The sequence below is a fragment of the Pleuronectes platessa genome, chromosome 1 (genome assembly GCF_947347685.1).
Source record: "Pleuronectes platessa chromosome 1, fPlePla1.1, whole genome shotgun sequence".
Classification (NCBI taxonomy): Eukaryota; Metazoa; Chordata; class Actinopteri; order Pleuronectiformes; family Pleuronectidae; genus Pleuronectes; species Pleuronectes platessa.
The window spans coordinates 23,965,540-23,981,418 of record NC_070626.1 but is presented as its reverse complement, the minus strand read 5'-3'; the positions used below and the strand labels follow the sequence as shown (position 1 = coordinate 23,981,418).

At 40.8% G+C, this 15,879-nt stretch overlaps 1 protein-coding gene across 2 annotated transcripts in view; it reads left to right on the top strand.

The window, feature by feature from the left end:
- Positions 1-15,879, top strand: part of LOC128444067 (protein diaphanous homolog 3) — a 144,640-nt gene that overhangs the window by 71,199 nt on the left and 57,562 nt on the right. For both annotated transcript variants that reach the window (XM_053426375.1, XM_053426367.1), the window contains 2 exons: positions 5,252-5,377; positions 8,999-9,162. In XM_053426375.1, coding sequence (XP_053282350.1) covers positions 5,252-5,377; positions 8,999-9,162 — 290 coding nt within the window. The remainder of the gene's footprint in view (positions 1-5,251; positions 5,378-8,998; positions 9,163-15,879) is intronic.

Sequence of the window (15,879 nt, the reverse complement as noted above, 5' to 3'; positions counted from 1 at the left end):
CTGTCGGGTCAATGTATGTTTAAAATGTAGCGTCAATTTGTTTAGGTTCAACACAAATTAGCTGTTTTCTGTATCGTCCGCGGTGCAGGCATTCACACATCCTCAGATTGTGCTTGGAGTGTGGTCAGTGTTATCTAGAATATGGTAAAGGTCACAGGCAAGCAGGGACACACTGGGGTGGCCAGAGGAGAATTGGTCATGATGTTTTTTGCTCATATTGCCATGAGCGAGTCTCAGGCGTAAGCGGTGAGCAGCATCACTTACTGCTCATGTTGTGGACATCTGAATCTGTTCACTAAATTAATTATGGGATCTTAACGTTGATTACGGGAACCAAATACGTCCACATAATTAAATCATGGACGTTAAGGTGAAGAAATGTTTTCCCTTTCCTCATAGTGTCTAATGTTTTTTTTTGTGCTTGTAAAAGTTCTAAAAAACCTCCCAAAGTCTAGGAAAGACAGTAAAGCTTGAGCAGAAGCCAAACATAAGAGTTATCCATGCACGTACGGTTGTTCTGTCACAACATGATTCTGTGGCTCCACAGAAGATTGTATCCACTGCACTGTTCCCAGCAGGAGTGAGTGAAGGAGAGGGTGAGAACATATAGCAGGACTGACATGTGTGACTTTCATGCTTTAACTCTTCCTCGTAAGGTTTTGTTGGGGTTTTGATAATCTGTCGATAAGGATGCCCCATTGAGTTTCACTTCCCACGACCGTGCTGCGAAAGCACAAGTCTTTAGCCAAGTCTCATCGTGACAAGGTGTGATCAATGGGAAGCACACTCCTTGGATCTCTCCTCAGGCTTTGTTCATGTGCTTCCCTGATTGACCACAAGCTGAGTATAAATTTGCATCTTGATAGATGTCGTCCTCTTCTTCCGTCACTGTCTTCCTCTGTGTTTCTGTGCCATCAAGAGATGCGGTCACTAAGTGTCTCATCTCTACATATCTAGTGTTCAGACACACAAATCCCATTTCGTCTTCGTAAACCATGCTCTTGAGTGGCTTCCTTTTCATCAGGCCTGACAGTCATTCGGGAGGCCTGAAAATACGCTAAAAGGCTGCATTACATTCATAGACACTCACCAAAGAGCTTACTTGAGCATGAAAACAAGGTTGCATCGAGGTAGCAGTAATGATTTGTGCTTCTGTTGTAAAAGCTGCAGTCTTTTGACTGTGTGTGTAACATAGACTCCCTTTCCCCCCACTGCCAATCCCGTCTCTCGTGGAAGCAAAACTGCAGCTTATTTCAGGGTTCCTTTGTGTCTGTCTTCTTATTTCTGCTGCTCTCTCTTCTCTTCAGCATCATAGTCATTATTTCTCCTGACATGGAGAAGCAGTTACTGTGTGCTGCCTCTCTCTATCATTTTCCATGTTCCTCTGCCTGTCTGTCTGTCTGTGTCTGTCTGTCTCTCTTTGCTTTTTCATTCATCAGTTTTGCTCTCGTTCCCTCTTCCGTCCTTTTTCTATTTCTTTAGTCCCTCTTCAGAAACATAGATTATACACAGCAGGCAGGTTTGATCAATACGAGTGTCTGTTGTGCGGCACTTGGTGAAATCAGGCAAAGCATAGAGACGTACAGTATTAATGTGTGAAACCAAGCTCCTTCAGCTTCACAGCTCTTCAACTAGTGCCTGTCAACAGCAGAGGCATCTCTAACTTGGAAAGCTTTGCATAATACTAAATAGACATGTCTGCATTAATTTTATTTTGCAGTAAAGATGGAAAAGCTGCTTTGGTTCAGTTTCTGTTTAAGGCTCAGGGGCCCTGAGGAGTCATTAAGAAGTAACACGATGGCTCAAGTAAATTGAGAATGTTCTCGAACATGCGGCTGAAGCTTTGCTTTGCCACATGCAGTATGAGTGACGAGCCTCAGCTTGAAAGTATTTAGAATGAGCAGTGCAAACTTGAAAATATAGCCATCTTCATGCTCTTTTTGTCTGTAGCAGGTGCAGATTGAGTGTAGGGTTTTTTCACATTACGATTTCCATAGTTCCCAGCCCCTGGCACCATTAGTCTAGTCACACTTGTCTGTCAGGCTTTGGCCTCCGAACGCATATCTGCCTTTTTCAGTCTCTTAATTTCCATGCATCAAAGGATGATCTATAGCGGAGCTCTGCGTGCAGCGGGGCTGTTTGTGAGCGAGTATGCATGGTTGTGTGCTCCACTCAGTCTCATTTATAGCACAGCAGGTTGGCAGGGTAATAAAAGGGTGTCAATGGGGGATTTGACCTCTGCAAATATTCCAATTATATTCCGCTAAAACATCCTACATCTGTCTGCAGCCCCTCTAGACCACGGAGGCATTCAGGCCCCGCTGCTCATAAAAAGCACTCGCACTTTAACACACCACGAGAGAAAGGCCACAGCAGGATGGCAAGAGTGAACAAGAAGGACGCAGACGCACCCTTTTATGTTCTATCACCCGCTCGGCTCGTCACTGTGCCACAGAGGATTTATTTATGATATTCTGTATTTGACAAGCGTCCGTATAGAGCACATACAACACATTTCTGTTTAGCTAAACACCCCAGCTGCTATACAACCACTGCTCTCCTGAAGCTTTTGACACCTGCATGTCTCCTCTTGTTCACATGCCCTTCCGTGTGAGCGAGCATCATCACAAGAGCCTCCGGTTTGAATTGTGCAGCTAAGAAAAGAGAAAATCCCGATCTGTTCTGCTCTCTGTCTCACCCTTCCTTGCACTTTTCACAGCCAGAGCATCATCACAAGGCTTTAAGCATTTCTATTAACAGACCACCTGTCTGGCTACCTTCCACTGCTGCATGCTGCCCACACCTCATTCAGCAGAGAGCGGTTGCTCGGATTCGCCGTAGGCTTCTGTTTTGTTTTATGCTTTTTTATGTTTTTTGATGATTTTAATGGGGATGAAACAGCAGGTGAAGTGTCAGTTTCTGATGGTTTACTAGCACATCTGTCATACTAATGACATCGGCTGTGAAATCATTGATTATTTGGTCAAAGGTTTATAGTTAATATAGTTGAGTCTTTACAGAATCCAGAGAATTTCTGTAAGCAGATCACTAGGCTTTAAGCTGCGAGGAAGATCAGCATAGAGACCTCGATAGTGTTTTTCCGGTTTGTTAATAGAATTTCTTTGAAAACAATTTGAGCTTGTGCTTCATTTAAGCGAGTAAAAATTTCAGTTATTGTGTTCGGATTCCTTTAATGTTCTTGGAGTGCTGCTGTCCTTGTTACTGTTAATTGATGATTTTGGTCATGTTTGCAGTCTCAAGTCCACAATACATTTCAAACACATTATCATTATTCACACCCTTTGACTTTTTATTTATAACCTGACAAAAACAAGGAAATTATGCGAGATACAGAATAAGAGAGACCTATTCATGTTCTGATGTGTTCTAAAATAAATAATGATAGACATTACTTAATATAACAATGTTAGTAGTTACATTACTTTAAGTTATCATTTGAGTCAGGAAAATATTTCTGGTATTTGTCTATTTCTGTCCATTGATTCAGAGAACTGTCCATTTGAAAACAGACAGATTGAGAGGCTTGCATTGGTTCCGTAAAATATATGAATATTAAAAATGTGCAACACACTTTTAGTTGCATTGTTACTTTGAAGTAAATAAGTAAAGGCAAGATAATTTCGGCACAAATATTTTATTTTTTCAATGATATTTGAGAGGTTGGAAGGAAAAATCATCATCTTTATGTTGCTGCATTGCATAACTTTATCCTCCTGATGTGAATGGTGTTGATTTTGTGGCTGATCAGGGTTTTTCTTCCTAATTGCTTTCAATGTTCCTCAGTGAAAAAAGAGCATCACAAGTCTTCTGCAGGGAAAGTTCACCCTACTGCAGTTTCGTTTTTCACTGCCCAGCAGGCTGATTTCTTACCAAAGTAAAAGTGTGAGTGTGACAGTCGGTCAGTGCTGAGCAACTTGCTGCTCTGTGAATACTGCTCTGATTGAGACACCAGGAGCCACACTGTACTCCGTGACAAGGCTGGTGTGCTTTGCCATTTACACTGCCTTCGACTGACTGCCAACTATTTGTGTCAGTGCTTCAGAGACGGGGAAAGGGTGATGAATAAAAGAAGGGAGACAAAGAAATTCCTTGCACTAAAAAGGGTACATTTAAACACTCATAGAGCAAAAGGAAATAATGTTATAATATTTTGTCAGGTACATATTCAGTAGGTGTGCTGTGGTGGGTGTTATATGATGATTTCAATTTAAACACACCAAGAGCTCTTGGCCTCCTTTCTCAATCGTGAGTACAATGTTAAACTGCCCCTTTGGATGAAGGCATGAATCAGTCAATTTCCACACGCTCACCTTTACCTGCACTGAAAAGAACATATACTTACACTCTATTAAATAAAAAATGTAAAGAAATATGTGACAACTTTGAGAAAATTTTAATTCAGCTTGTTACCATCTTTAAAAAGGTTTTTTGATATAAATACAGTGAGGAGTTTAGCTACGTTAAAGTTCTCTCCTTCTCTCTTTTTCCTTTTTTAAAAAACGTGTATGAGGATCAAGGGAAATTTGAAACTACTTTAATATAAGCAGCTTACGCCTTTTTGTCAAGCAGGGTCTAATCAGGGTAATTTAAGCCATATGCTGTATTCAGCGTCTAGCTTAAAGTGTCAGCCATGACCAACTTAGCAGGAAGTTGGGCTCTGTGGTCTCCTGCTTTCCCACCTGCGTGATCCGGGCACCTGTTGATAAGAGTAAAGACACAGGGGGCTTGGAGAGATGTTTGAAATATAAACATCCGTCTCTGTACCTTGAGACTGCACTTTTCAATCAGTGTTACAGAAAAGCCACATATCACGTAAACATCCGAGCAGACACAGCAGGCGTCTGCTTTCACTACAGTATGTGTGTCACTGAGGACACTGTATTCTTACTCAGATCTAATTGTTTATGACAGACACAAAAGCATATGTGAGGCAAACATTGAACGTACCTTCACTTGATGTTTATTCTTTTCTCAGTCATTGTTTATTCCCTCGGTGTTTCCGGCAGAGTGAACCCATAATAAGCATGCTTTTCATCTGAGCTGGCTTCTCGCTCCTTTTCCCTGTTCCGGGATTCTTTCAGAGCATCAAAAATAATAACAGATTTGATTGTACCTGTAATTGATTTGTCCTCTCTCCCTCTATGATTCTTTCTTTTGTACATTTCCACGTGGGTATGTTTGCGTGCGCTTTGTCAAACTTGTGTGTTTGTGTCTGGATGTACGTGTGCAGTGTCTACGGAGAATCTGGAGAAGAGCCTCAGGCAGATGGAGCGGCAGCTGCTGCAGCTGGAGAGAGACCTGGATACCTTTTCCTCGCCTGATGACCCCAACGACATGTTCCTCACCAAAATGGAAATATCCTTTTATAATTATAATTCATTTACTTACTTACCCATCCAAGACATTGGTCAACTCAAAGGAACGTTAACGTCATCGAGACATTTTCTTTACCTTTGGCAAAATGAATTAGGAATCTGTTGTGTTCAATTAGTTGCAGATGTATCCACTCATGAAAATCACTCAAGAAAAGAAACGACATAGAATAGTTTTAAATATAAAAATGTGAGCCAAGGATAGTCCTCCTGCCGTTAGTCCTTTATACACAGCACACTTGTTTTTTCCTCTTTCTACTCACCATGTTGTCTACAAGTCATGAGTGGCATCCCATTCAATGTTCAAGTTACTGGACCAGCTCCACTCTCCTCTCTCACTTGATATACTTCACACTGAGGGCAACTTCAAAATGAAGGGAAAGGTTTGAGAGGGAGAATTGGGACAAAGCCTCCATTGTTCCTCTGTCACTCAAAAGCTCTCTCATTCTGTCAGTCATTGCTGCATGTTCATGGAAAAGGAGCAATTTAATATATGTAGTTAAATTACTGCTTTAAAAAAAGAAACATGAATACACAATTGTTCCTTTGGTGCTAGCGTTGCCTCACTGCCCTGTCTGGATATCGAGATCCGGCGCTGACAGGTGTCAGGTTCGTCTCAGACCAGGTGTGTAAGTATGTGTTCAATAATACACTCTGTGCCCAGCCGCCTTCATGTAGTTTTGATCAGTAGCCTTGGGGCTGGGCCACTGATGGATGTGACGTTGGTAGTTAGCAGAGAACTTGAGTGCAGCCCAGAGAATGGATTTGACAGGTCCGTCTTTCACCGGTTCGCCTTCCAAATTCCTGGTGCCTGTGTCAATTTAGCAACGCAGATTAAAAACTCAAACATCAAGATGGAATTTTAAAATTAATTCTGAGCTGTAGGCCCCTAATAAAATCAACTGTAGATGAACTTAAACAAATTAAACACAGTGTCTGGGCTTTAATTTTGTAGCAATATAAAAACAGTCTCTTATATTTACACCCTTGTCAGGGTTTAACTGCATCACCAACAAATATTTAATCATGGGTGGCCTTGCTAACATTATGATGATATTTTTTAGAACCCAAGTATTTCACACAGAGTTCATCATAAATCTGTTCCGTTAAATCAAGCTTTTGTTGGCTGAGAAAACAGAACCACAGCAGTTTTAATTGGTAGCCCAATTAATGGCTAAAGTCTACAATCGAAAGTAATGAATATCAAGAGATGTGGTATTGATTGAACTGCACCTATAAATGAACCTTTAAAATTGCCCCTTAATTGTTATTGAATTACATAATGTTATCGTTTTGTATCAAAATCATTTTTTGGCCATATTATTTGTTAAAAAAAAAGAAAGAACAAGAAAAACGAAATGAGTAACCTCTGAAGCCAGGCTTGTAATTCTGAGCTTGATATATTCATAATTCTAAAAAATATAGTTATTAAACCATGTTTTTAAAGAAGATCCCCAGTCATCCAGGTCGTAAGGTATTGAATTTTTTTTATTGAAGTAGGAGGTGAGGGGTTTTCATTCCTTTACTCTTGAGGCTGTCTCACTGCTCATCCTAATGACAACAAACTAAATATACTGTCACCACAGTAGCATGAGAAACCTGGAGTGTCACATTGGTGACATTCAAAATTAACTTTTACTTCTCCCAACCATTGAGCATACTGTTAATTTGTTATTGTTCTAGTGTTTCACTTCAGAACATGAGCCAAGCTCGAGACGGCGGCAAATTAGGGTAGAAGAAAAACAGAAGGATAATGAGCAAATGAAGAATGGGAGAAGGGAAAAAAACTCCTATGGAATAGGGGTGTAAAGGTCTGTAAGAAAGAGAGAGTGAACCAGGATTCGTGATAATGAGCAGCGGTGGACCACTGCTGTCTCTGGAATAGTAAAGAAGTGAGGAAAGGGGTGGACATGACGAGGAGAGATATTTTTCACCCCATGATAATTATCAACCGAGGCGCTCAGCTCTGCCGTCTTTTCTCTCCCTCTTGTTTTCCATCACCTGCGCAGATTATCCTTCTGCTTCTCCCCCCTAGCTCCTGGCTTGGAAAGATATTACAGACAAGTCAATCTAGGAGCAGTTGCCTATTGAACAGCATTTACCCAGCTGTGAATAGGTTGTCCCATTCCCAGCCAGATTCAGCTGAGGCCAGACCTCAAATGGCTCTATCAATTGAGCCATAATGAAGGGGCTCAATAGGAGCCAGAGAGGCTGCCCACGTACTTGTGAGACCACCGACACACAGACATAGGCACTTCTTATCTAGCATGAGACGAGGATGTCGGGGTCATTAGCAAGCCTGCTTTTTTCTTCTTATCCATCCACATAATAAAATGAGACTTTTTGAATGAAGCACATTGATTCAAACTCAGATTCAATTTTTTTCTGGATATATTTTTTACTATATATCATGTGGACACCTCCGATTATGCTTTTCAAAAATAAGAGTTTAAAATGATAAAAACACAAAAGTGCTAATGAAAGATAATATAAGACACTTCGAAAGGCTCATTCTTGCTAGCTATATTTTTACAATGAGTAAGTATTGTGTGGACTTGTTTTACAGTACTGTGCTGTTAGTAGCGTCATAGCTTTAAGTTTTATATTAATCTTTATAGCTTATGACACAACTCTGACCTGTTATTCATCCTCCACACACACACGTGCACAGTAGAGACTTGTCCTACACCTGCTTTGTTTGGGGGGGGGGGGGGGGGGGGCTCTTAATTATCCTCAGTTATCCATGATAGTGAATTTTGGAGCAACCTAACGTACAGATGATCTTAAAGCAGCAAAACTGTGTAACTCTAACTGTGCAACAGCACCCTCTGCAACCCTAACCCATAACAAACTGTGGATATTACCCACAAACCCCAGCTTCCTGACCCAGAAGGGCTGACCCTGTAACAAAAACAGCAGACTTTGTTAAGAGTTCTTGATATTTTTAAAGTTTTCTCACTAAATATTGCAGATAAATGCTGTTTTCTAATGACTTAAGTATTTTTCTCTACAGTTCAACAATGCTCTTGAACTTGCTTAGCCTGAATCTGGTAATTCAAGCTATGACTCTCAGTCAGGTACACACTTCTCGCAGGAGATCATACCTGCTCGCTAAATCTGCAAGAGCAGGGGGTGGGGAGTGGGAATAAAACAAATGATATGTGCTAGATATCTCTGGGCTAATGACATTTTGGAAAGACTATCACTTGATACCAATTCTTCTATAATGTGATTTACAAGGACATGTCATTGGTGCATACTGTGGAAGCTGTAGTGTTAGTGTACGTGTAAATGTGTCTCTTTTTAACTTTGATATAGATAGACCAACACACTTTGCCAGGAGCCACACGAGAGTGGTCTGCAGGGGGTCATAGCAGTGAATGCACAGTATTAGTAACCTGACTGACATCATCTGCAAAGTCAACATCATAGTTTAATACTCAGTCGGCTCTCCAGATTCCTTACAGCTGCAAATATGAATGCTTTCAGTATTTCTTTCACCCTCAATTTCCTGCATTGCTGTCAAACAGGGGAGCGCTCAGGGCAACATTTAATTACTCTGACTGTGTGATGGATGCGTTGTTGACCTTGACCACGTCCCCACAACTTCAGCAAGGTCGCACGGGAACAGTACGGTAAGCTGGTGATCATGCACGGCAATATGGAGGCGCTATATCTGAACCTGCTGGAGTACTTCGCGGTTGATCCCAAGAAGACTTCTGTGGAGGAGCTGTTCACTGATCTCAGCAACTTCCGCTCCATGTTCACTGTGAGTACGCTCTGCGGTTTGACAGTCGGAAACTTTGGAAGTCTTAATCCGTGTTGTGGGGAAGTAAAGAGTTTACATGTTACAGTAACTGTTTTCACATTTGATTGGAATTTAGTGGTTGATGAGTTTATTCTAAATTGGTTCGGCAGGTATTTCAAAGCAAAAAAAGCCATTTAATAACATGTTGTATGGAATCAAGTTTTAGGTAAGAGTAATGGTCTCTTCTGTCAATGAGCCAGAGTTAGTTGTTTAGTCACATCTTCAGCTGTTGTCCAGTTCTTAATAGGCAACCGGAAGTAATATAAAAGGACATACAATACTGTATATAATTCTAAATATATATGGATAATAGATATGAAGTACAATGCAAATTAGCTGCACAGCAAACCCATGATTAAAAAAACAGTGTCTGTTTATATCAAAAAGCAAATAAAACTGATAAAAAAAAAACATTCCAATGCAACACAGAGATAAAATTCAAGACCTTAGATTAGACAAAGATATGGTGGAATGTTAAGAGATCACAAGTTTAGTTTGCTTGAATCCATTTCTCTAATTTATATTAAAGGTTAGATGATTACAACCTTCAAGACTAAACTATTCTTAAAGTTGGTGGAGCTGACTGAGAAGACTGGACAACCCAGTCTTCTGTGGTGATTGCCCTTCTGTCACATTGCTTCTGTCCTTCTGCATTATAACGTGGCTCACTGGTGGAGGTAATTCTAATCTGCATTAGATTATCAAGCACTGGTCAATGCAAAAATTCAGGAGTGGTTGCTGGTTTTCTCTTTGGTGTTTTTAAATGTGATGGACGAGATGAATAGAATGTTAGTTATATATTAGTGTTGGATTTGAGACAAGCTGTCCAAACAAAAGTGGCTGTTTGGTATCGGCTTTAAACTTTCACTGTTTGTATTCATCGGCTGTATCAAGGCAGAACCTCAGCTCTGTTTGATTCTCACACCAGGGCCCCGTGGTATAATGCAAAGCAGAGCAGTGCCAGTCTTATGTAGTCCAGTCCCACCCAGACATTTATGTCAGCGCTGAGCTCTGTGGCCTTATCAGTCTGGTTCTACTGTGAGCTGTGGAGCTGCGGAGACCCACTGTGTTTAATCAGCAGGATTAGTGGCACAGGCCACTGGGCGCGACAGATAATAGTAGCTAATTAGCTACCAAAGTTCCTGCCCTGCCCCCAACTTTACATCCACCACACAAATGAATTTCATGCCTATTTGCCTTTTTTTCCGCGGAGTCATTAGTTATGCTTTAGATTTGCTTGTTCAAAGGCTTTGTCTATACATTTGCGGTTTGCAGCGAGTGGTGGATTTTTACCCCGGTCTTACTCCTCGCCTATAGGCTATTAAACCTCAGGATGTTGACGGTGTAATCATTTTTATAAGACCTCACCAACAATGTAATGTTTTTATCTCTCGCTCTAATGCCATTATCCTGAAGTTAAAAAATGTCAGGGTTTTGGCCAGAAATGGTACGATTAGATAAAAACAGTTTTTTAAGTTCTGTCCTCTCCCCTTTCTCATTCATGCTGTCTGCTCTAAGTTATCAAATCTGAGACTGAAGTAACCTCTGTATCCACACAGTCTTCACAGGCTCGAAGAAACACACAGGCAGTCAGAAAGAAAGTGTTCCCAGATGCATTGCTTTTAGCCTTGCTGGGCCTTTCTTCTTTTTCTTTTTAACCTTTGCTATTGAACCCTGTACTTCAATGCTCTGATCCTCGTCTCACTGTAATAGCAACAGCCCAGTTCACCACTAGCTGTGTTCAGATTCGAGTCAGACTCAGATAAAATGATACAAAACTCATTATATGTCATACATTTCTTTTGTTTTTGTATATAGTTTTTTATTTCTTTTGTTTTTAGTATTTCTTTTGGTCATTTTGCCCTTATTGATAATATCAATAACAGTTGAGAGTTGCATAAGACAATCAGAGGAGAGAGGGGATAACATGAAGCAAAGGGCTCGGGTCAGATCCATCCAATACCTTCAACCATTGCCTGTTAATCCCAAGGTGTTTAGCTCTGTGGTTCAGGCTGGAGTTTTGCTGTCACTTTTATATTCTGACCAAACAAAACAGTTTAATGACTATGCCAGGTGAACAAAGCAAGTGTTATAAAGACTAGCATTGTATGGTCAACTCCCAAGGGGGCCATTTATTCCCCTTCGATAGGTCAAGGTGTAAGCAGCTTACACCGTTAGCAATTTGGTCAAATGGTCACATCATGCAGACGTATCCTGGGAGAAGCCAAGGCTAGGTCAATGAACGTAGGCACACAGTAAATCTCAGTACCATAACCCCTCGGTCAAACCTGTGTCAGCATTTACCCTGCTGTGCCAAGGCCCATGCTAATAGGTGCGTGCCATCTCTAGACCACTGCCGGGAGTGAACTGAGCCTTGAACCGTGTCTATGTGGCTCATGTAGTGTGTGTTTGTGTTTGCTGGAACGTGCATGCCCGTGCATGTTTGTTTGTGTGCGAATGTCATTTTTGTGTCTGCAATTTTTTATAGGGAAAGCTGCTTAGGTTTTTCTTACACACACACACACACAAAAACACACATGCTGGTACACACACATAGAGCGTGCTCAGTCACCCGTAGGAAGGAGACCCAGGGCGAGGCCGTACATCTGACAGGAATCCAATTGAGCGTGTCTAATGGCGGACATCCAGGAGAGGAGGAGGGGGAAGCAGACCTGCAGTGATGAAGGAGAGCGGAGGGCAATTTCCTCAGAGAGCGGGTTCTCTTGTGCACTCTCTCTCTCTCTCTGTGTCAGTCTCTCTCTCTCTGTGTCAGTCTCTCTCTCTCTCTCTCTCTCTCTCTCTCTCTCTCTCTCTCTCTCGCTCTCTCTCGCTCTCTTGCTACTTCATCTCAACATTACAATTAAAATAACAACCATTTGTGAGAAGGCAAATATGACATGACTCTCCATGTTTAAAAGATCTCCTTCACTTTCAATCAAAATCAATATTTATTTAGCTCTCGTTATTTCTCGGTATCTAGATAAGACGCATTCAAATTTAAATCAAAATTTAAAGACAAATGTAACTTCCCTTGCTTTCCACTTTAAATAGTTTTTCTGGCATTAGTATGTTAATGTTCACGCTGACTGTTTTCTATCTTTATTGTTCTAATTTATTTTATGATTTAAAAAGACAGCATGGGTTATTTGTGCTACCTGTGCTTAAGTTTCTTCAATGTTTTGCTTTAGTATTTTAACTTCTCCTTTTCCGTTCTCATTGTGAAGTTAAAGAGGGGTCCTCTCTTAAACAGGCCTACTTGTTTTATTGCAACCTTATTGACTTATAATTTTCTTCCTAGGCTGCTGGAAGGGCGCCTGGCAGGCTCTAGTTTTAGAGATGATGTAATTTTGCCCAGTTATACCTTCTCTGTTGATCGCCATTGGTATATAATTTAAAACAGCTGCCACTCATGATAGTTATGGGTTTGTTAGTCACATGGGTAGACATGATCCAGGCTTATCTTTGGTTGACTGGCTGATTGGTTGTTTGGCTGATTTGTTGTACGTCATGAAATGTATTCATGCAGTTTACAAAAAAATATTATACAAACCCAAAATAATATCTAGTGAGTGGTTGTTACTGTGAACTGAAATGTTTTTTTGAAAAGCAAGGTCAGAGGAGAAAGGCCAGGCTGGCCTAATTTGATAGAAGGGCTATGACTCACATAACCACCCTTTAAAACTGTAGTCAGCATAAAAAAAGATATATATATTTGTGAATGCATAACAAGCTGAACCTTGAGGTGGATGAGCTGCAACAGCGAGACATGACAGAAGATTGCAGTCGGCACAGGCTCACCAAAACTGTACAGCTTCTGATAACCGGAATAGCGTAGTCTCTTCTGCTGAGGCACGCAGATGGTACGGTCAGAAATTGGCGTCCACTGCCTAATCTACGGAACCAACCTGCCTCATGACAACTGTCCAGGCTGGTGGTGGTATAATGGTGTGGGGAATGTTTTCTTTGGGCCCCTTAGTATCAGTCAATCATTATTTAAATGCCATTGCTGTCTGAGTAGTGTCGCTGACTATCAACATCCCTTAATGGCCACAATTTACCCATTTTCACTAATGGCTACTCGCAGCATGATAATGCACCATGTCGCAAAACAATAGTCGTCTCAAATTGATTTCATGAACATAGCAGTGAGTTCACGTTACTTCAGTAGCCTTCCCAGTCACCAGATCTGAATCCAATAGAACGATCCCAGCATGAACGTCCATCTGACAAATATCATGCAGATTTGTCAGATGGACAAATGATCTGCATGTGAGTTTGAATTATGTGATGCAGTCATGTCTACATGAACCAGAAGTAAAAGAAACTTATATTGAATCCATACCAGGAGCAATTGAGGCCGTCTTGAGAGCAAAGTATTCTTGTCACACTATTCTCCCGAGTATTTGTATGGCTTTCCTAATAAAGTTCTGGTTTAGTGTATTTCTCAAACACGATTGACTACAGGTACACATCTGCAACACCTTCACATAGTGATTATTGGTAATTAGCAAATGGAAGCATGTTTACACACTGACAGAAGATTGTGAACAAGGTAAACATACACTTGTAAACATCACTGTGGACCTGTCTAGCATAGTAATGACACCACTTGTACAAGCTGCTGGCAAAGCTGCAGACTGTTGATTAAAGAAACAAAACCTTAAATCAAATCTAAACAATCTGTATTATTATTGCCTATACATTTGTAAGACTCATGCTACAGTGGTCATTTGCATTATGGCATCTGTTTTATTCTGTTTCTTCTTGGCCAAAGATAAACTTGTCTTACATTTACAAGTCCCTTTGTTTCAGAATATGTTTGGACAATCTAATCTGGGACGCTCATATAAATGACACTGATTTCTCTCACTGAGTAGATTGCTTTATGTAATACTTTGATTGTGTCTGGGGCACTACAGCTCTGTTTGGTTGACTTTTTAATAGGATCATTTCTTGATAGCAATGAGGAGAACGAGGGTCCAAGTTTTGAGTTAGGTAACCATCACAACTGTCCAATTGCAACCTGGGATCCATTAATTGTTCCTTATTGTAAACATATAATGTATCAGTGCTCTTGTTCTTTCATCTGCTTGTTCCTCGTTATCTATTAACAAAAGTAATTTGTGAATTAGTGGTTGCCTTGAGCGACCGATAGTCATTCCATCAAATCAAAGTTAATTTTGTGGGGGAGTTGGCTTCATTTAAAATGGAGCTCGGGACAGCTTCAGTCTCAGTCAGTTGGTATTCATCTCACCTCTCTCACCTTCCTCAGCGCTCTCTTCAACTTCTGAATGTTCTATAACCAGCTAAGTGGTGCTCATCAGTGTCTTTATGGTCTTTTTATGGTAGTTTATATAAACAAGTGCTGTTCACGTTAAGATGGAGCGTGACCTTTTCATGGTGTCCTCAGTGACATCATCATAGCAGCGTGTCAGCGTGTCTGTCAATATTCCTACATATTCAGTCGCCTGCAATCTGCAACCTCACCACAAGAGGCCATTAAATCCTAAAAAGTGGTCAGTTTAAATAAGTAGGGGTTGCAATTCTCCAATGCTAAATTACCTTTTGCTCAAACATCCCAAAGATTAACAAATTCGATCCACTCCCCCCTGGATGAGCACTTGATGAGAACATTGATATACAGATTTTCCTCCATATCTAAATACATAATGTTTGCTAAGTTGCCAACACACCTTGTGGTACGATGATGGATGAGAAAAACAACCCTTGGCCACAGACAACACTTCAGTCATATACGCTACGAGCTGTATCAAGGTGTGAATATTGTATACTATTAACACATCAGTAACTCACTGTGTTTACTGGAGTTGTTATTTCTCAGTGGCTTGTTGATCTTAAAGTCACTACGCTGAAATGTATTTATTTCAAGTTGACTATATAATTTCCAGCAACACTCTGGAATGCAGACTTAATAAGAGGCTGTAAGTGACTGTCCTTCTTTATTATCCACCGTAGCTCCTGATATACTACACAGTTCTTGTAGTGTGTGCTTTTGCATGCAGCCGTTCATGGTGGTTTGGCATTCTTCCCCTGACTTGCCTGCCAAGCCGGGGCCCAGTGAATAACTCAAGAGGAGGGAAGATGAGGAAGAGGAGCCTGGTGTTTGATAAAAGCCAAGACTCCCTCGCTTTAAGCGACTTGCTATTGATCAGGATGGCAATCATGCTGGCACTCTTATTAAATCATATGCAGTCTGTCTCTTGGCTGTGGCACTATTGAGCTTTTGACACCATCGTATGAGTTCAACAGCTTTTTGGCACATGGATTACAGAACCTGTAATCAGTCGTTTGTATGCATACTATCCCTATAAATTCAATAAGTCTAGACAGATGGAATAGAATTTATAACACGTTTTGACACGTTTGTCATAGGCTACATCGGTTTGTTTAAATATAAGTAAAGAACACCCCTGTCCCAAAAAATGGAAGCTATAAAACATGAACAGGGGCTCAGAACAAACATACTTAGAATGTAAAGCATATATGTGTGTTTGCTGAAGGTCACCGTTGGTCCTCCTGCACGTGCAGTCTGCGCTTTCACCACTAGATGCCACAAACAGTGGTCTGTTCAAAGTTAATTGACAATCATTAATTCAAACTTTTCCCATTAGGAAGAGAAATAATACATATTTGGGTTGTATTATAATTCCTGTCCAG